The sequence below is a fragment of the Furipterus horrens genome, unplaced genomic scaffold (assembly GCF_987537825.1).
Source record: "Furipterus horrens unplaced genomic scaffold, mFurHor1.1.pri manual_scaffold_5, whole genome shotgun sequence".
Classification (NCBI taxonomy): Eukaryota; Metazoa; Chordata; class Mammalia; order Chiroptera; family Furipteridae; genus Furipterus; species Furipterus horrens.
The window spans coordinates 158,600,248-158,621,256 of NW_028327175.1; the positions used below are offsets into that span (position 1 = coordinate 158,600,248).

Consider the following 21,009-nt stretch of genomic DNA (forward strand, 5'->3'; position numbering starts at 1 on the left):
ACTCCAGAAGAACTATAAGGAACTTACTGAGCACTATACCAGCATCAAAAAGGACATGGAAGCTATCAATAAGAGCCAGGAGGAAATGAAGAATATGATCTCTGAATTGAAGAACACAGTAGAAGGAATTAAAAACAGGCTAGAGGAAGCAGAAAATCGGATCAGCGAGCTGGAGGACAATGTAGACAAAAACTCACAGACAGTGCAACAAAATGAAAAAAGGCTGAACAAGACTGAAGAGGCTCTAAGACAGCTGCAGGACAACATGAAACGTAATAATATCCGTATCATAGGAATTCCAGAAGGAGAAGAAGAAGAGCAAGGGATAGAAAACCTCTTTGAAAAACTAATGACAGAAAACTTCCCTAACATGAAGAGAGAAAGAATCATGCAAGTCCAGGAAGCACAGAGGGTCCCAATGAAGATGAACCCCAACAGGCCCACTTCAAGACACATCATAATTAAAATGCCAACATTCAAAGACAAAGAGAGAATCCTAAAAGCAGCAAGAGAGAAACAACTAATAACATACAAGGGAGCTCCAATAAGGCTATCATCAGATTTCTCAGCAGAAACACTACAAGCCAGAAGGGAATGGCAAAATATATTCCAAGTAATGAAAAACAAAGGCGTACAACCAAGAATACTCTACCCAGCAAGGCTCTCATTCAAAATGGAAGGTGAAATAAGGAGTTTCCAAGACAAAAGAAGATTAAAAGAATACATCTCCACCAAACCAGTATTGCAAGAGATGCTAAAGGGTCTGCTTTAAGAAGATGAAGAAACAGAGAGAGACAGAGAGGAACACGAGTACAAAGGGGGAAAATGACAATGAATAAATACTGAAAGAAAGAAGGAACTTCTACCATTTGCAACAACATGATTGGAACTAGAGAGAATTATGCTTAGCAAAATAAGCCAGGCAACAAAAGAAAATTACCTTATGCTATCACCTGTTAAAGGAAACTAATGAACAACACAAACAAATGAGCAAAATTGAACCAGAGGTATGTAAACGAGGAATAAACTAACAGTAACAAAGGGGGAGATGGGAGGGAGAGAAGTGGTAAAAAGGGGAAGGGTCTAGTCAAGGAACATGTATAAATGATCCATGGACATGGACAGCTGGGTGGGGACTGAATGTGGGAGAAGGGAGGGAAAGGGTGCAGAGAAGCAAGAGGGGGAAAAAAGTGAGACAACTGTAATGGAAAAACAAACAAACAGAAAAATTTTTAGTGGGGGGAAAAAATAAAAATATAAAGAATAGAAATGCAAGTTCAGTGAATATTAGAAGGACAAGGATTTTCCTTCACACTGTATATACTTTCTCCCTATCTGATCCCTCCAGAATTTGGCATTCTAAAGAAGTAAGTAATGACCTAAGTTTCTTTGCATAAAACTAATAAGACCAGTTGTCAATAGCGATTTTTTGACTAAGACTTTGACTGGAATGTCATGCCTAAAGGAGACATGCTTGGGCTTTGGTTGTTACCAAAAAGCCCTGAGCAACTGGGACTGACTTTCAAAGGTAATAAAAGTCCACGAGATAAAAGGCCTGGTACCTTGGATGGATAAGCGGTCCATAGCAATCTTTCCAGGGAAGGAACGAAGGTTGTTTTCCTGAAAGATTGCTGGAAGGGACCTTAAGGCACAATGGAAAACCAGGAGGACCTGGAAAAGACAGGTGTTTACAGGCGAGGCTGAATGCCAGGTATGTGGCTCAGCTTCTGTGCCCTGAAGGGCAGACTGAAGGTCACCCTAAATGTTCCTTGCGTAAGTTCCAGCAAAGCAAAACTAAAGATCATAAGTGATCATTTGCTGCTCTTGTTGTGTTTATGCAAATGAACAGGATAAATTAAAAATGGACTTAATGCAGTCCCTTTAATGACAAGGAGGGTAATCTTAGGGAGAAAAATCAAGATTCAAGGAAGATCACAATGCCCAGTGGCAGACTATAAAGTAGTGCAGCTAACCGTCTTTAAAGTTTCATTTAAAATTTGTTTTCATTTGAAAGTTAAACTATGTCTGTGGCATTATCAAAGATGTTTAATTTACAGGCAAGAAGAATGTCAAATGCCTTGCAACTGGATGTCTTTCCGATAAGACAGTCCTACAGATCTATAAACTTGTGTGTGGGTTATGTTACATAAATTAACATGTGTTTTCTGTTTTCAAAGGGCATAAGCCTACGATCTCATTACCTGAGTGATTGTCTGTACGTATAGGCCTCACTTAATCCTGTCTGCATTGCTGCCTCCAGAGACTCAATGGTTTGGCTGAACTAAGTGGCTGGGTTGGTGAAGAATGGGGTGGTCTGTGGGCTTCACTTTAAAACTGGTTTCTCTTTCCTATCCTAATGGCTTGGATAGAAAGAGCCCAGAGGCCTGAGAGGGGGGAAACCTAAAATATTTCCCTCAGTCCAAACTAAGTATAATGGGCAAAAGGGTTTTGGACAGGTGAGATGTACCTGGAATACCTTCCTCTAAAGAAGCCCTTCTTTTCCCTAATGTGGGACATTGAAAAATTAATACCTGTCTTTTGTCATCTAGTGGTTACGGATTGAATGATGTCCTTTAACCCTGTTGCCCCCAGAATACAACAAGGATGCCAGCCTGTTAAACCAAGCATGCCGTTGTCCAGAGACAGCCAACCAACCTGGAGTCTGCACGATCCTTCCCCTTGTGGGAAGGCCACCCTCCCCTCCACACCCCCACTCTTATTAGGGATTTCTTGACCCAAGGGTAGGTAGGACGACGACCATGCCCAGCTTGAAGCAGCTAGAGGAGCTCGAGACCTTCGTCCATTGTCCTTTATAAGATTGTAAAGGGTCTTAAGTCTGAGAGGGAGGGATTGTTATTTTTTATTGTTCAAATATTTAACTAATTAATTAATTATTTTTTAAAAAAAGAAGAAGAATATATGAAAGCGTGAGCCATGGGCATGGACTTGGGGGGGGGAATGTCGGGGAAGGGGGGTGCTGGGCGGAGGGGAGCAAAGGGGAAAAAATTGGAACTATTGTAACAATATAATCAATAAAATATACTTAAAAAAAAATAAAGAAAGAAAAGAAACTTTAAAGACAGCTGCACTACTTTATAGTCTACCACTGAGCATTGTGATTTTCCTTGAATCATGATTTTTCTCCTTAAGATTGCCCTCCTTGTCATTAAAGGGACTGCATTAAGTTCATTTTTAATTTACCCTGTTCATTTGCATAAACACAACAAGAACAGCAAATGATCTCTTATGATCTTTAAGTCTGCTTTGCTGGAACTTACACAAGGAACATTTAGGGTGACCTTCAGTCTGCCCTTCGGGGCACAGAAGCTGAGCCACATACCTGCCATTCAGCCTTGCCTATAAACACCTGTCTTTTCCAAGTCCTTCAGGTTTTCCATTGTGCCTTAAGGTCTCTTCTAGCCATCTTTCATGAAAGCAACCTTCGTTCCTTCCCTGGAAAGATTGCCATGAACTGCACAACCAACCAAGATACCTGGCTTTTTTTCTCATGGGCTTTTATTACCTTCGAATGTCAATCCTGGTTCCTCAGGGCTTTTTGGTAACAGCCAGAGCCCAAGCATGTTTCCTTTAACGTGACGTTCTAGTCAAAGTCTTGGTCAACAAACCCTCTATTAACATCTGATCTTATTAGATTTATGCAAAGAACCTTATGTCTTTACTTACTTCTTCAGAATGCCAAATTCTGGAAGGATCAGGTAGGGAGAAAAATATACAGTGTGAAGGAAAATCCTTGTCCTTCTAATATTCACTAAAATTGCATTTTCATTCTTTATATTTTCTTTTTTTCCCCCACTAAAAATTTGTGTTTTTCTATTACAGTTGTCCCACTTTTTTCCCTATTGCTTCCCCGCACCCTGCCCACCCCTTCTCCCACAGTCAGTCCCCACCCAGTTGTCCATGTCCATGGGTCATTTATACATGTTCTTTTTACCCCCTTCACTCCCTCCCTCCTCCCCCCTTGTCACTGTTAGTCTACTCCTTGTTTACATACCTCTGGTTCAATTTTCCTCATTTGTTTGTGTTGTTCACTAGTCTCCTGTAATAGGTGATAGCATAAGGTATTTTCCTTTCGTTGCCTGGCTTATTTCACTAAGCATTATTCTCTCTAGTTCCATCCATGCTGTTGCAAATGGTAGGAGTTCCTTCTTTCTTTCTGCTACATAGTACTCCATTGTGTAAATGTACAACAGTTTTTTGATCCACTTATCTGCAGATGGGAACTTAGGTTGTTTCTAGCAGTTGGCTATTATAAATAGTGCTGCTATGAACATAGGGGTGCATAGATGCTTTTGGATTGGTGTTTCAGGATTCTTTGGATATAATCCTAGCAATGGAATTGCTGGTTCAAAAGGCAGTTCCATTTTTAGTTTTTTGAGGAAATTCCATACTGTTTTCTCTAGTGGCTGCACCAGTCTGCATTCCCACCAGCAGTGCACCAGGGTTTCCTTCTCTCTGCATCCTTGCCAGCACAAGTTGTTTGTTGATTTGTTGATGATGGCCATTCTGACTGGTGTGAGGTGGTATCTCATTGTGGTTTTTATTTGCATCTCTCTGATGGCTAGTGATGTTGAGCATTCTTTCATATGTCTGTGGACCCTCTGTATATCCTCTTTGGAGAAGTGTTTGTTCAGGTCCTTTGCCCGTTTTTTAATTGGGTTATCTGTCTGCCTGGTTTTGAGTCATATAAGTTCTTTATATATTTTGGAGATCGATCCCTTGTCTGAGGTGTCATTGGCAAATATATTTTCCCATATGGTTGGTTCTCTTTTCATCTTGCTGATGTTTTCTTTGGCTGAGCAGAAACTCTTTAGTTTTATGTAGTCCCATCTGTTTATTCTTTCCTTTATTTCCCTTGCCTTAAGAAATGTATCAGTGAAAATGTTGCTACATGGGATATCTGAAATTTTCCTGCCTATGTTTTCCTCTAGGACGTTTATGGTGTCACAGCTTATATTTAAGTCTTTGATCCATCTTGAGTTTATTCTGGTGTATGGAGTAAGGTGGTGGTCTAGTTTCATTTTTTTACATGTCCCTGTCCAGTTCTCCCAACACCATTTGTTAAAGAGGCTCTTTTCACTCCATTTGATGTTCCTTCCCCCTTTGTCAAAAATTCGTTGACCATATAGACCTGGGTTTATTTCTGGGCTCTCTATTCTGTTGCATTGATCTATATGTCTGTTCTTATGCCAGTACCAGACTGTTTTGATTACCGTGACCTTGTAGTATAGTTTGATATCAGGTATTGTGATTCCTCCTACTATGTTCTTCCTCAAGATTGCTGTGACTATTTGGGCTCTTTTTTCGTTCCATATAAATTTTTGAAGTATTTGTTCTAGGTCAGTGAAATATGTTGCTGGTATTTTAATAGGGATTGCATTGAATCTATAAATTGCTTTGGGTAGTATGGACATTTTAATGATGTTGATCCTTCCCATCCATGAACATGATATATGCTTCCATTTATTTGTGTCTTCCTTGATTTCTTTCTTCAGTAGTATGTAGTTTTCTGAGTACAGGTCTTTTACCTCTTTGGTTTATTCCTAGGTACTTTATTTTTCTTTGCTATGGTAAATGGGATTTTTCTTTTAGTTTCTATCTCTGATATTTTATTGTTGGTGTACAGAAATGCCTTCGATTTCTGAATATTGACTTTGTACCCTGCTATTTTGCCAAATTCACTTGTTAGGTCGAGTAGTTTTTACGTGGAGGTTATAGGGTTTTCTATGTACACTGTCATGTCGTCTGCAAATAATGACAGTTTTACTTCCTCTTTTCCAATTTGGATGCCTTTTATTTCTCTCTCTTGTCTGATTCCTGTGGCTAGAACTTCCAAGACTATGTTGAGTAGGAGTGAAGAGAGTGGACATCCTTGTCTTGTTCCTGATCTTAGGGGGAATGCTCTCAGTTTTTGCCCATTGAGTTGATGTTGGCTTCAGGTTTCTTGTATATGGCCTTTATTATGTAGAGGTATGCTCCCTCTATTTCTATTTTGCTGAGAATTTTCATCATAAATGGGTATTATACTTTATCAAATACGTTTCCTGCATCTATTGATATGGTCATGTGGTTTTTGTCTTTCATTTTGTTTATGTGGTGTATTATGTTTATTGATTTGTGAATATTAAACCATCCTTGCATTTCTGGGATGAATCTCACTTCATCGTGGTGTATGATCTTTCTAATGTGTTGCTGAATTTGGTTTGCCAATATTTTGTTGAGGATTTTAGCGTCTATGTTCAACAGCAATATTGGCCTGTAGTTTTCTTTCTTTGTTGTGTCTTGACCTGGTTTTGAAATTCGGGTAATACTGGCTTCATAGAATGAGTTTGGGAGTCTTCCCTCTTCTTGGATTTTTTTTTGGAATAGTCTGAGAAGGATAGGAGTTAGTTCTTTCCTAAATGTTTTGTAAAATTCTCCTGTGAAGCCATCCAGTCCAGGGCTTTTGTGTGCCAGGAGTTTTTTGATTACTGCTTCAATTTCACTAGTTGTTATTGGTCTGTTCAGGCTTTCTGCTTCTTCTTGATTCCGTTTTGGAAGAGTGTATGTTTCCAGAAACTTGTCCATTTCATCTAGGTGTCAAATTTCTTGTGATACAGTTGTTTGTAATAATTTCTTACAATCCTTTATATTTCTGTGGTATCAGTTGTGATTTCTCCTCTTTCATTTCTGATTTTATTTATTTGGGTCCTCTCTTTTTTTCTTGATGAGCGTGGTTAAAGGCTTGTCGATTTTGTTTATCTTTTCAAAGAACCAGCTCCTAGTTTTGTTGATCTTTTGAATTGTTTGTTTAGTCTCTATGTCACTTAATTCTGCTCTGATCTTGATGATTTCCTTCCTTCTACTTGCTCTGGGCTTTGTTTGTTGTTCTTCCTCTAGTACTTGTAGCTGTAGGGTTAGATTTTTTATTAGAGATTCTTCTATCCTTTTTAGGTAGACCTGAATTGCTATGAACTTTCTTCTCAGGACTGCTTTCACTGTATTATATAGGTTTGGGTTGTTGTGTGTTTATTATCATTAGTTTCCAGAAACTTTTTTATTTCTTCCCTGATGTCATTTTTAACCCATTCATTATTTAATAGCATGTTATTCATTCTCCATGAGTTTGAATGTTTTTGAGTTTTTTTCCTTGAGGTTGATTTCCAGTTTTAAGTCAATGTAATCTGAGAAGATGCTTGATATAATTTCAATTTTCTTGAATTTGTTGAAGCTTGTTTTGTGTCCTACCATGTGGTCTATCTTTGAAAATGTTCCATGTGCACTTGAAGAGAACATAAATTTTCCTTCTTTGGGGTGAAAAGTTCTATATATATCAACTAAGTCCATTTGATCTAGAGTGTTGTTCAATGCATCAATATCTTTGGTGTTTCTTTGCTTCAAAGATCTGTCCATTGTTGACAATGGGGTGTTAAAGTACCCTACTATGAGTGTGTTGCTGTCTATATCATTCCTGAAGTCTTTCAAAGTTTTTCTTACATATTTGGGTGTTCCTATGTTGGGCGCATATATGTTTACAAGGGTTATATCTTCTTGATGGATTTTTCCTTTAAGTATTATGAAATGTCCTTTTTTGTCTTTTTTTTTTTTTTTGGCCTTTGCTGTGAAATCTGATTTGTCTGATATAAGTATTGCTACGCCAGCTTTTTTTTCATGTCCATTTGTTTGAAATACTTTTTTCCATCCCTTCATTATCAATCTGTGTAGATCTTTTGTTCTGAGGTTGGTCTCTTGTAGACAGCATATGTGTGAGTCATGCTTTCTAATCCATTCAGCTACCCTGTGTTTTTTGATTGGTGCATTTAATCCATTTATATTTAAGGTTATTATCGATAGGTACTTATTCATTGTCATTTTGGCCCTTTGTACTTGTGTTCCTCTTTGTCTCTCTCTGTTTCTTCATCTTCTTAAAGCAGACCCTTTACCATCTCTTGCAATGCTGGTTTGGTGGAGATGTATTCTTTTAGCCTTCTTTTTGTCTTGGAAACTCCTTATTTCACCTTCCATTTTGAATGAGAGCCTCCTTGGTAGAGTATTCTTGGTTGTAGGCCTGTGTTTTTCATTGCTTGGAATATTTTTTGCCATTCCCTTCTGGCTTGTAGGTTTCTGCTGAGAAATCTGAAGATAGCCTTATTGGAGCTCCCTTGTATGTTATTAGCTGTTTCTCTCTTGCTGCTTTTAGGATTCTATCTTTGCTTTGAATGTTGCCATTTTAATTATGATGTGTCTTAAAGTGGGCCTGTTGGGGTTCATCTTCATTGGGACCCTCTGTGCTTCCTGTACTTGCGTGACTCTTTCTCTAATCAAGTTAGGGAAGTTTTCTGTCATTAGTTTCTCAAACAGGTTTTCTATCCCTTGCTCCTCCTCTTCTTCTTCTGGAATTCCTGTGATACAAATATCATTACATTTCATGTTATCCTGCAGCTCTCTTAAAACCTCTTCTTTCTTTTTCAGTCTTTTTTCATTTTGTTGCACTGTCTGGGAAATTTTTTCTACATTGTCCTCCAGCTCACTGATTCAATCTTCTGCTTCCTCTATCCTGCTCTTAATTCCTTCTACTGTGTTCTTCAGTTCAGAAATTGTATTCTTCATTTCCTCCTGGCTCTTATTGATAGCTTCTATGTCCTTTTTCATGCTGGTGTAATTCTCAGTAAGTTCCTTGTAGTTTCCCTGGAGTTCTTTGTAGTTTTCTTTGAGCTCACTGATTTCATTGAGCTTTCCTTATAATCCATCTTTTGAATTCCATATCTGATAGTTTGCTTCCCTCTGTTTCATTTAGCACTCTTTCTGGGGATTCTTCCTTTCCTTTTGTTGGGGGGTTGTTTCTCTGTCTCCCCATTTTTGTGACTCTTCTTGTTTGTTTCTGCTTCTTAGATTGATCTGCACTTCCTGGATCTGCCCCTGGTGGCATCAGATCGTGCACCAGTCTGGGCCTAGACAGCCCGTTGGAGACTACCAGAGATCTACTGCCTTTGTCTGTCTCCTTTAGTTGTTAATCTGTTCAATCTGTGATCAGCCATCAAGCTTAAGGACTGAGGGTGGGGCAGCTTAATTCCTGTAGGTGCGGCTTTTGCTTCCTCTCAGGCTGATGCCACTTGGAGGGGAATGGTCTGCCTGCATATAGGGAATGAGTCAGCACTGGGACCTAGCTGGCTGCTCCCCCAGTTCTCCGCCCAAAGACACCGCCCCAAATTCTACCCAAGTGTCTCTAGTCCTCTCTGCCTTCCCTCTGCTTGAGCCCAGGGTAAGTGGGGGCCAAGATATTTTCATATGTGATCCACTTAAGAGCTCTTTTTCTCCAGCTGTTCCTCTCAGGCTAGCAAGAAACCTTGTGACTTTTCACTTTTCACAGCTGGATACTATTTTACTTTCCGCTCCGTTGCTGTAAGCTGGGAAGCCCAGCTGGAGGTTTAGACCCTGCCCTTCTCAGGGGGAACCTCCAGCTGCTGAGCTGTTTCTCAGTCCCTTCAGCTGCCACCCGTGGGGGCCCAGCCAGCCTTTTTGTGTCTCCGCACTTGCTACCAGTCACATTTTGATGAAGCAGCCTTTTCTGTCTCTCTGTGGTTATAAGACTTCTCTCCAGCTAGTGTTCAATTGGTTATTCCAGATGATTTCTCCACAATTAAGTTGTAAGTCCAGACTGGTCCTGGGAGGAGGTTAGTGTAGCTTCCACTTACTCCTTCGCCATCTTGGATCCCTACACTGCGGTTCTTAACAGAAGAAAATCACTCTCCACCACTCTACCAACCTACCAATTTGAAGAAAATTTCTACAGCTGTGTCCTAAAACTCAAATGTTTCAAGTTGTCAAATTTCAACTTTCAGAGGATTATCTAAATTTAAAGGAAAAAAAGGAATTATATTTTTAAATGGCATATTATTCTTAAAACTTTTTTTTTAAGCTTTTTGTTTTTTTTCATAGAGCAAGTGAATTTCTGTGAAATTCATTTTCATTTAAGGTCTTAAACATAAGCCTGGAAAGGGTGAGTCATATAACATTGACTTGATTGCCACATAGGCCAGACTTACACATACAAAAAAAATTCTCTCCTTTGAGCTGATAGAGAAACTTCTGCTTTTACTCACAAAGAGGACAAGGCAAGGGAAAGTGGAGAATGCAACATAAATTTAGTGCTGGAAATTCAAAATGCCCATCCACCAACAGTGGATTAGCAGTGCACCCTTTGTGCAGAATAGTGCAGAAAGCACCTTTAAATTTAACTTACACATATTTCTGTGTTTGCAAATTTTCTTACAAAATCCGAGTCCCATCAATCATAAATTGGAATAACAACCTTGATTTATATGTAATAAGGATAGTTACACTTGGGGTAACCAACTCTTAACTGCAAAGCACAACAAAAAAATGTCAACTTCTGCTTTGGAGATGGTGTAGATCTTTAACATTTCAAATGTAAAGATTCAGTGCTTTAGTCCCAAGCCACATGGTTGCCTGGCTTCCTTGTTCCTCAGGTTTGACTTTCCAAATGTTTTATGAAATCTTTCATGAGAACTCCTTCACCTACAGTATTCTGATTTTGTTGCTCATCTGCAATTTATACATTATATCATGCAGTTATGTTTAAAAATAAATTTTATTTTTTTCTTCCATTATTTGTTTGAATTTATCTAATTGGGCTAATTCTTCTGCTCCTGGCAATCTCAAATGTGAGGCTATCTCAAAATCATTTTGACCACTTTTAGTTCATATAAGGTTTTATGGTTACTTTGTTGCAAAATACAATATTGATCAAAAATTAATAAAATAAAATAAACAAAAAAAGAGAAATACAATTTTGATCCAGTAATACAAAATTTCCAGTCCTTATAGTAACCAACACTCCAAACCCTATTCAAAACAAAGACCCCCCAAACACCAACACCCCCATCCCCAACCCACACCCCAGGGACTGCTGCAAGATAAGAACCAAAAAATCAGGAAGGAAAGTATAGCCTAGTTTCTCTCTTTTTTGCTCCTTCTTGCCCCATCTTACTAACTGCTTTTCCTGATTCCTTCCTTTCTCAACCATGGAAGGGCAAAGCTGACCCCACACTGACTTTGAATCATGTGTGACCCACCTGTGCATAATGAGAACCATCACAGAACCTCTACCCTGACACCATGCAGGAGTACAGGTTACTCAAACCTGCCTTCAGCTTGCCCATGAATAAAAGTTCACCTCAATCCTCACTCTAGATTTTCTCGGCAGAAGAGAGACCTTGCTAGATAGATTTCAGGTAAAAGAAAGGTACTCTGGGGCTGGAGGTGGAGGTAGGAGACTTACAAACATTAGTAACTGTCTCCAAAGTCCTCTCACTGGATCTTCTCCATCCTAACTCTTGCATCTCTGACAGAAGTGAAGAATTTAAATAATCTAACCTATCCTTAAGCACCTGCTTTGAAATTTCTAGAGAATAGTTTATCTCCCAACTCACTTGTTTTCTGATATGTAGCCCATCTCAGTGTCTCAGTAGAAACTTAGTTAAAATTTGTTTACAACTATATGCTCAATAATTACAAATAGTATTTATAACTAAATTTATTGGGGTGACATTAGTTAATAAAATTATATATGTTTCAAGTGTGCAATTCTATAATACATCATCTGTATATTGTATTGTGTGTTCACCACCCAGCCAAATATTCTTTTATCACCATATATTTGACCCCCTTTACCCTTTATTACCTCACACCCAACCCCCTTTTCCTCTGGTAACCACCATACCCTTGTCTGCATCTATGAGTTTTTGTTTATCTTTTTATTTATTTGTAGCTTTCAGTTTTGTATCCCACATGTGAATGAAATCATATGGTTATTGAGTTTTTACATCTGACTTATTTCATTTAGTATGATGTTCTCAAGATCCACCCATGTTGTCACAAATGGCAGTATTCCTTCTTTTCTTATGGCTGAGTAGTTTCCCATTGTATATATGTCCCACATCTTCTCTATCCAATCATCTATTGAACGACACCTCAGTTTTTTCCATGTCTTGGCCACTGTGAATAATGCTGCAATGAACATAGAAGTACATATATCTTTATGAATTAATGTTTTCAATATTGGGGGGTTGATACCCAGAAGAAGAACTGCTGGGTCATATGATAACTCTATTCTTAATTTTTTGAGGAATCTCCATACTGTTTTCCATAGTGGCTGCACCAGTTTACATTCCCACTAGCAGTGAATGACAGTTCCTTTTTCTCCACAACCTCTCCAACACTTGTTATTAACTTGTCATGTTGATAATAGCTAAGCTAACAGGTGTGGGGTGGTATTTCATTGTAGTTTGATTTGCATTTCTCCAATAGCTAGTGAAAATCATCTATTCATATCTGTTAGCCATTTGTATGTCTTCTTGGGAGAAGTGTCCATTTATGTCCTCTGCCAATTTTTTTAATTGGATTGTTTGTTTTTTATTCAGTTGTAGGAGTTATTTGTATATTTTGGATATTAGCCCCTTATCAAAGGTGCTGTTTGAAAATATCTTCTGCTATTCAGTTGGTTGCCTTTTTGTTTTGTGGATGATTTTTTTCTGATTTTTAGTCTGATGTAGTCCCATTAATTTATTTCTGCTTTGATTTCCCTTGCCTTTTTTCCTAATGCTCACTGAAGGACATTCCTATCAATTCTAGAGAGAAGGGAAGGTAGGGAGAAAGAAAGGGAGAGAAATGTCGATGTGAGAGAGAAACATTGATCAGTTGCCTCTTGCACACACCCCGACCAGGGACCAAACCCACAACCTAGGCTTATGCCCTGAGTGGGAATTGAACCATGGCCCTTTGGTCTATAGGATGACACTCCAACCCACTGAGCAACACTTGCCTTTGAGGTCAAATTCATAAGATATTCTCTAAGACCAAGGTCCATACATTTAGTACCTATGTTTTCTTCTATGTAATTTATTGTTTCAGGTCTTATATTTAGGTCCTTGGTCCATTTTGAGTTCAATTTTTGTGTATGATAACAAATAGCAAACTAGTTTTATTCTTTTGCATATGTCTTTTTAATTTTCCCAGCACCATTTATTGAAGAGGCTCTCTTTTCTCTTTTGTATGCTTTTTGGCTTTTTCAAAACTTATTTGCCCATATACATGTGAGTTTATTTTGGGGCTCTCAATTCTTCTATTTTTATTATTATTATTTCTTAAGTAAAAAATGCTTCCTCTATTACATAATGCCAATATAGCTACTTCTAAGTTCAACTGTTCGCATATCCTATATTGTTCAAAGTGTTATGTCTGTGGTGTTAAAGACAATCACTTCCAAGTGTCATCAGGTAGCAGCTTTCTGTGGGTGTCATCATTTGTCATATCGGCTCCCCATTTCACATATAGTTGGCAAACTGCTCTAGGAAATTAAGAAGTCCTTCCAGGCCCCAGAGTAAACATATACCCAGTGTTCTTCCATATCTTATTGTACCAGAAGCAACAAAGTTCTTTTTAAAAAAACCATCGATTTGTTGTTCCACTTTATTATGCATTCATTGGTTGATTCCTGTATGTGCCCTGACCGGGGTTAGAACCCACAACCTTGGCATATTGTGACAATTCTTCAACCAACCAAGCTACCCAGCCAGAGCAACAAAGTTCTGAAGAAGACACAATTAAAGCTATCACAAGTGTCCTAGCTTATCAGTATACTGTTTTATCATTTTTCTTAACAAAGTGTATCACAATGGGCTCTCAATTCTGTTAGTATTTTTTAAATAATTCACTGAGTGTTCCATTTTCATCACCTCCCAATTTGTAGTATTGGTAAAACAATAAATATTTAACTATGTATACATTTACAGTAAGACAAAATTACATATTTTCATCACATTGCTTGTGTGAAATCAATTAAAACATTTTTAAATTCTGTAAAATCAGGCCCCAACTTGATGAAATCACCAAAACACGTTCCAGATTCCTAAAAGATGTGGTGGAGTTGGAACAAGTGCTTGCCACATGTCATCCATGCATTCACTCATTCTTCAGGGACTCATTAAGTACCTGCCATGAGGCAGGCAGTCACTATTTAGGTCATTGTTGATACAGAGGGAAGCAATATACACAAGATCTCTGCTCTTGTGGAAGTAACATTCCGATGCTCAGAGATATCCAATCATTCAATCAAGAAACAAGAAAAATACTAGGTAGCAACCAGTACTAGACAGAAAATTAGAGTAGAGTTACTTTACATTAAGTGGCCTCGGAAGGCTGCTTTGAGGAGGTGACTTTTAAGCTTGATGGAATATGGCAGGGAGAGTGATTGAGAGGAATTCAGGATAAGTCCCAGATTTGGGCTTTAACTGGGTATATACTCAAAGGGTGGTCTGAGGATCTGTGGCAGTCCGCAAGCTGTGTTCTCTCCACCTTGAGATAAGTACAGAAATTGAGAATAACCATTAAGAAATGTTTATAGTAATTTGACAGAAAATCTTCATGTCTTTTGAGCATAATAATTTTGCATGCTTTTAAATTCTCATTTTTTTTAGTAATTCATTTTTATTTTATGAAAGTACAGGTTAGAAATTTTTAGAAACCTGGTTTTCACTGTGGACAGTGTGGGGAAACACTGGATGAGCAACTTAGCCAGGTGGATGAATAGAGATGCCATTTCCTGAGATGAGAAAGAGCAGAGCAGGAGCATTTCCGGGGGACAGAAGTCAAGTGGGCATTGCTTGGATGATGCTAAGTTTGAGATGCCCATTAGGCACCCAAGCCATGAGGTAGAGTAAATCGTTGGGTATGTGACTCTCATGATTTAGAGTAAATTAGTGGGTGTATGAGTTCTGGGGAAAGATCAGGCTTAGAGATATGCATTTGGGGCCATTCAGCATCCAGAAGGTATCTGAAGCTGTGGGACTGGATGAGATCACCTACCTACCTAGAATTAGGAGCTAGCAAAGAACACTGATAAGGAGTAGCTAGAGAAAGAAGGAAAACCAGTATGGTTTCATGAATACCCACAGAAGAAAATGTTTCAAAAAGGAGAAGTAGCCATCTGTGTCTAATGCTGCTGAGAGGTCCAATAAGGTAAGAACAAGTAAGTGTCGACTGTATTTGGCAAATTTGGAGACCCTAACAATAGTAATTTCAGTGGAACAGTGAGAATACAATCCTAACTAGAGTAGGTTAGCAAGAGAATAGGTGACAAGGAAATGATCCTGTAACAATATAAAATTTTTTTCAAATAGTTTGGTTGTGAAGGGAGCAGAGAGATGCAATGAAGGCTGATATGGAGTCAAGGAAGATTTATTCAAGATAGATTTTCCTCAAGTGTGCAGATCGGAATGTCAGTAGAGACAGGAAATTGGTAATGCAGGGACCCATCAGAATGCAGTTCAGAATAGCTTTGCCAAACTACCTCATAGGCAATTCTACATATTGAAATGGACATTAATAGTAGTTGTGGAAATTACATTCCATCTTCATTCCATTCCCTACAGGATTCTACTGGGGCTCCATGCTCAAGGTGAGGAATCGGGATTCACTAAGGTAGTTTGGGATTATAGTAGAGACACTGAAATCACCTTTAGTGCTCATGGTGAGGAATCGGAAATGGACATGCCTGGTTTATTGGGGCTTTGTGATATAAATCTAACATCTGAACCTTAAAAAGTTGTATCTTCAAATTATAATGACACCTTCCTCCTCACTCGAAGAAATTGCAATTGAAACATGTTTGCCATTTTGACAGGAGTACAAAATATCAAGCTTTGAGCAGAGACTGATGAATGAAATAGAGTTTCGCTTGGAACGTACCCCTGTTGATGAATCAGATGATGAAATCCAGCATGACGAGATCCCCACAGGCAAGTGTATCGCTCCCATCTTTGACAAAAGACTCAAGCACTTCCGGGTCACAGAAGGCTCTCCAGTCACATTCACCTGCAAAATTGTTGGAATACCTGTTCCAAAGGTAAGGGGAGATGATCAGCCAACTGGCAAAACAACAGCACAGAACTGTAGACAGTACCTTAAGAAAGTCTTATGAGACCCAAGCGAAGTATCTACTAAGGGAATAAAAACCAATACCAGAAAATTAACAAAGCCCAGATAGTTTGACTAAAAAGAGACAGTCAGGAATAGGACTGTTAAGTAGGCCAGAAATAAATCAGACTTATGAGTAAGTTAGAATTTTATTAAAATTTTAAAATAAACCTCTTAGTTATAATCCTGTTTGAGGGGCTATTGATTCTCTCAACCATCAAACTTGCCAAATTGATTTTTTTTTTTCACTTAACACTTACTGAATATCCACAGTGTGCCTGTTGTTGTACAAAGTGAGCTATATTTGTATCATTACTATTAGGTTGGTAAATGCTAAAAATGTCATATCATTATCACTGCTGCTTAAAAATCTTGAGTCATCAGATTTTTTGGCAGTCAGCTGAGAGAAGGATTTACACCCAGTATTGCTGTAGCAGGGGAGCTCTCCACTCTTCTTTCACAAACACTAATTAGCATGGTGTTATCATGTAACATTAGGGAACAAGGAAATGTACAGGAAGGCAGCTGCAATCAGTGCTTTATCCCACCCACCCATTCCCTACCCCCATCTTTGAGATATCTCCTTGATAAATGCAAGACTTAACATGAAAAAAATATACTTCTTTTCTTTTTTTCAAATTTTAGCCAGGTGAAAAATTTAGTGAGTGAATCCTGACCTCATTATACTTAACACAATAAACCATACTATCCTTTCAAGCAATGGTGGTCTCTTCTAGACCCTGAGATCTGCAACTGCAGAAGACTTGAGCCTGTAATGGGATAGGATAATGGGAATAGATAATGAAAAAATATTCAGGCTCCTGGTTTTCTTCTTTTTTTTCTTTTTGCTTCTGAAAACATGTCTGGTTCTTAGGGTAACTTTCTAAGTAACTGTGAAGTACAACAAAAATAGTCAAACGTTTCCTGATTCTAAATTATACATAATTTTTGACTTAAGCATTGTATAGGTGCAGAAACATATTACACTGTTTTTAATATGTTTTATAATTCTTTCTAAGTGCTTTAGAAGAGATGAGTGACTTACAGCGATGGGAATCGGCCCTTGCCTCACCCTACTTCCTACTTTATTAACCTCTGAAGATGTACAGAACAATGTATATGCTCCTTTATTACCTTTTATTTCAGGTTTACTGGTTCAAAGATGGAAAGCAGATTTCAAAGAGAAATGAGCACTGCAAAATGAGACGAGAAGGAGATGGAACATGTTCTCTGCACATTGAATCCACCACCAGTGATGACGATGGCAACTACACCATTATGGCTGCCAACCCCCAGGTGGAGATGCAGGGTTCAGCATTGTGCTGCACTCTGAGGAAGGAGTGGTTGATATCGTGAATGAGAACTTGAGAAGTGCAAGTTACTGAGGCTTGCTGAGGAAAATGAATGAGAAGCATTGTGGTTGTGTGTAACTAAAGCACAGTATTGCAATTTAGAAGACCGATTAGCCACTGATGGCTCACTCAACCCTTTAGCCTCTGAAAAAGAACATTAGTGGTATCAATCTATCAAAAAATGATTTGCTGTTTTTGTCATTTAGAGAATAAGCAAGTTACTTCACAAAGTCTTGTGAATATCTCTCAAACTCATAATCTCTTTTTTTTTTTTTTTTTTTTTGGTAAAATTTAGAAAGCCATAATCTTTTGCTTTCCTTTTCTAAATGAGATTGATTTAAACTTCCCCTATAAGATATGGCTGAATAAATATGTTCAACTACTATTAGAATAGAAATTTCTACTCTCACCCACTCTTTCTACTAAAATATTAGTAGGAATATTATCTAATCTCTATTGAGAAAAGTATAATAATACTTAGCCATGAGCCCTGCATGTGGCTGCATAAGAATTTATTTTTTTTACATTTGTAATCTGTTCGTACTTCAGCTTAAAAATGAAAGTCATCCAAATATTCATAAAAATCCCTCCCCGTGGACCATTAACAGTGACTTAAGGAGTCACATTATATTTTTTATCCCCCCCAAGAAGACTTTTAATAGTTAGCCAAAAGGTTCATAATGTTCTTGTCCAAAATTTTTATTAATATATAAATTGAAAAATGTAGAATTCTTATTTTAGTCTTGTTCATTTTGTGTTTTTTAGGGGAGAATCAGCTGTTCTGGCCACTTAATGGTACAAAGTTTGCCTATTCGCAACCGACTAACATCTACTAGTCAGTCTCACAGGTAAAGACAATAAGAACCTTTCTTCTCTAACCGCTCCCAAGCAATCATTCATTACAATGAGCACTGAAGTATTTGGTCTAGAAATTCTTAAAGTGTAGTCATCAACCTGTAGCATCAGCATCACTTAGAGGCTTATTGCAAATGTAGAATCCCAAGTCCCATCCCAGACCTACTGAATCAGAATTACATTTTAACAAAGTCCCCAGGTGACTCATAAGCACACTAAATTTGAGAAGTACTGGCCTACAGCACACTTTTAATGCTTCAGAATTTGTAACCATTATTAGAAACTGTTTACATATAAATCAGACCTGGGATTATAATTTTTTATTTAATAAAACAAAAGCTGTTAATGATATAGATTGAAAATTGTTGTTGTCTTCAATATACCAATTGTCTCTTATAAACTACTTGGCCTTCTTTCTCTCTGATTTTACTAACCACTAAGAGGAAAGAGCATGGCTTTTCCTTGACTCTTATGGCGCCATAAAAATCTTAGCAAAGCATTCCATAGTTGCTGACATGGGTGAATTAAATTTGACTTACCAAAGAAACAAAAATAGTGACTCATGTCTCAGATACAGTATTTCACCACCATTGCACTATACCTTCTTCTTTTTTTTTTTTTTTACAAGAACAGCTGTTACTGTTGGTCATTCTGAACCAGTAAATTCATGATAATCTTTAATGATCTGCCATAATTTATAGCCAGGTTAAACTTCATTACTCAGAGACATAGAGATTGCAGCTGCCTTGTTCTGGGCAATAAACAGGACTTCTCTTTTGGCTCTCATTTGGGGTTCAGCTTGAATACTGACTTATTTATTTTGAAACTTTTGAACAACTGGTCAAACTCAAGGCAAGAGGAGCTGAGCCACTTAACCCAGAGTGACTTCTGAGAGAAAGAAGCTAAAGCCTGTTTATTTGATTACAGATCTCACAAGATAATCCTACAGTGTATGAGATATTTACCACTTTGTTTCTTGCATCAGCTCCACACCATTACTTATTATTTATTATTCGTTTATGGTCCAGCAACACTTTTTCCCTCCCTGACCACCACCTACCCACAAAAAAATAAATAAAAACCTGTTTTTCAGTCCCTATAGCCATGCCTAAATGCCTACTGTCATAAGTTTGTAAACTGGTTTCTATATTTAACACCTAAACATGTTTGTTTTTATAGAGGAAGGTCCCGAGTTCAAGAGAAAGAAAAGGAGCCCCTACAGGAACGTTTTTTCCGACCCCATTTCCTGCAGGCTCCTGGGGATATGGTAGCTCACGAGGGGCGCCTCTGTCGGCTGGACTGTAAGGTAGACCTTAGTGCCATTCTTGGTTCCAGATCCATTCACATTTTGCAATTGTTCATTTGTTCGCACTTACTTTTGTATTTGTTTTGTGGGGTTGTTTTCCAAGGAAAAGAGGACTGGGGAAGGGAGACAGATCACTTTTATTCCCAACATTCTCTTTGAAAGCATTTAATACTAGACAAAAATATTTAATGACATTTTTAAGTCTATATCTTACTATCGGTATTGTATCAAGTTAACTCTGTGTTTGTAAAAAACAACAGAAGAGGTGATATAATTATGACATTTTCCTTATGGTCCCTGGGAAGTCTTTATTACTAGAAAGCCAAAATGTGACTTTTGCATTCTTGAAGCCTTTTAAAAATTACAGTCATGAAAAGATGGCTCCAAGGCAGTTGATGAAAACATATGTTATTTCTCCTGCTAACCATCATTTGTCACCTGTAGCTATTCTACATTAAAATTCTTTCATCAGAAATGAGGTTCACTTGAGCAGCCTGGATATCTCTCAGTATGCAGAGAAACTTAAGTTGCCCCTTCTGCCCCAACAAAGATGCAGAGTGCTATTAAAAATTTAGATGCAAATTAGTAAAGGCTTGATGTTAAACATTCATAAAGTCCACTTCTTTAGGCAATTCTTGCTCTCCCAATGAAAGCCTGAATAATGTTCAGGGTTGACTGTTACTTCTTCCACTCTAAACCCTAGAGATATCCATGCCTGGGTCCCATCCCCAGAGTTTCTGATTTAAGATTACTATGTTAAATCATTGGGATTAGGATTTTCAAACGTTCCCCACATGACTGTATTACACAGCAAGTTTTAAGAACACTGGTTTAATGTCTGTCCTTTACTTGGCTACCTCTCTCTTGTTAAGTAAGAGATATATCATCTTTGAAACTGATGCTGCAATCCTATTTTATCTATTTAGCTTCTTAATTCATATTTATTCTAATCCAGAATATAATTATGACCTGAATTGGGGTCTAAATATTATACAGTTTAAATTTATGTGGCCATTCATCCAGATCCCTCTTGTCCTGATGTCCCTCCACTACGTCATGTTTTCTCTCACTGTTTGGTGTCAGATAAGGTTAAAGAATTCAGCCACCAAATAAATCTGCCTGTCATCAATCTGTCATTTGCCTCAGCTGTTCTTTTTTTTTTTTTTTTTTTTTTAATTAGGTGAGTGGCTTACCACCCCCAGAGCTGACATGGCTGCTCAATGGCCAACCTGTGCTACCAGATGCCTCCCATAAGATGCTGGTCAGGGAGACTGGAGTCCATTCTCTGCTCATTGACCCGCTCACTCAACGTGACGTGGGGACATACACATGCATTGCTACCAACAAAACTGGACAGAATTCCTTCAGTCTGGAGCTCACTGTAGTAGGTAAGGTTCGCTGCTGGGACCCTTAAACGTAACTCCCTCCAAAGTTATTGCCCAAATATACAGAGCCTCTGACAGAATTACTTAGTCCTTTGCCCCACCAAGTCTAATCTCAGTT

General features: G+C 38.1%; 1 protein-coding gene across 1 annotated transcript in view; it reads left to right on the forward strand.

Moving 5' to 3' along the window:
- The window catches only part of MYPN (myopalladin), a 112,176-nt gene that overhangs the window by 66,936 nt on the left and 24,231 nt on the right, over window positions 1-21,009 (forward strand). The window contains exons 13-17 of the mRNA XM_090278098.1: window positions 15,701-15,922; window positions 17,140-17,289; window positions 18,111-18,193; window positions 19,380-19,506; window positions 20,687-20,894. Coding sequence (XP_090134224.1) covers window positions 15,701-15,922; window positions 17,140-17,289; window positions 18,111-18,193; window positions 19,380-19,506; window positions 20,687-20,894 — 790 coding nt within the window. The remainder of the gene's footprint in view (window positions 1-15,700; window positions 15,923-17,139; window positions 17,290-18,110; window positions 18,194-19,379; window positions 19,507-20,686; window positions 20,895-21,009) is intronic.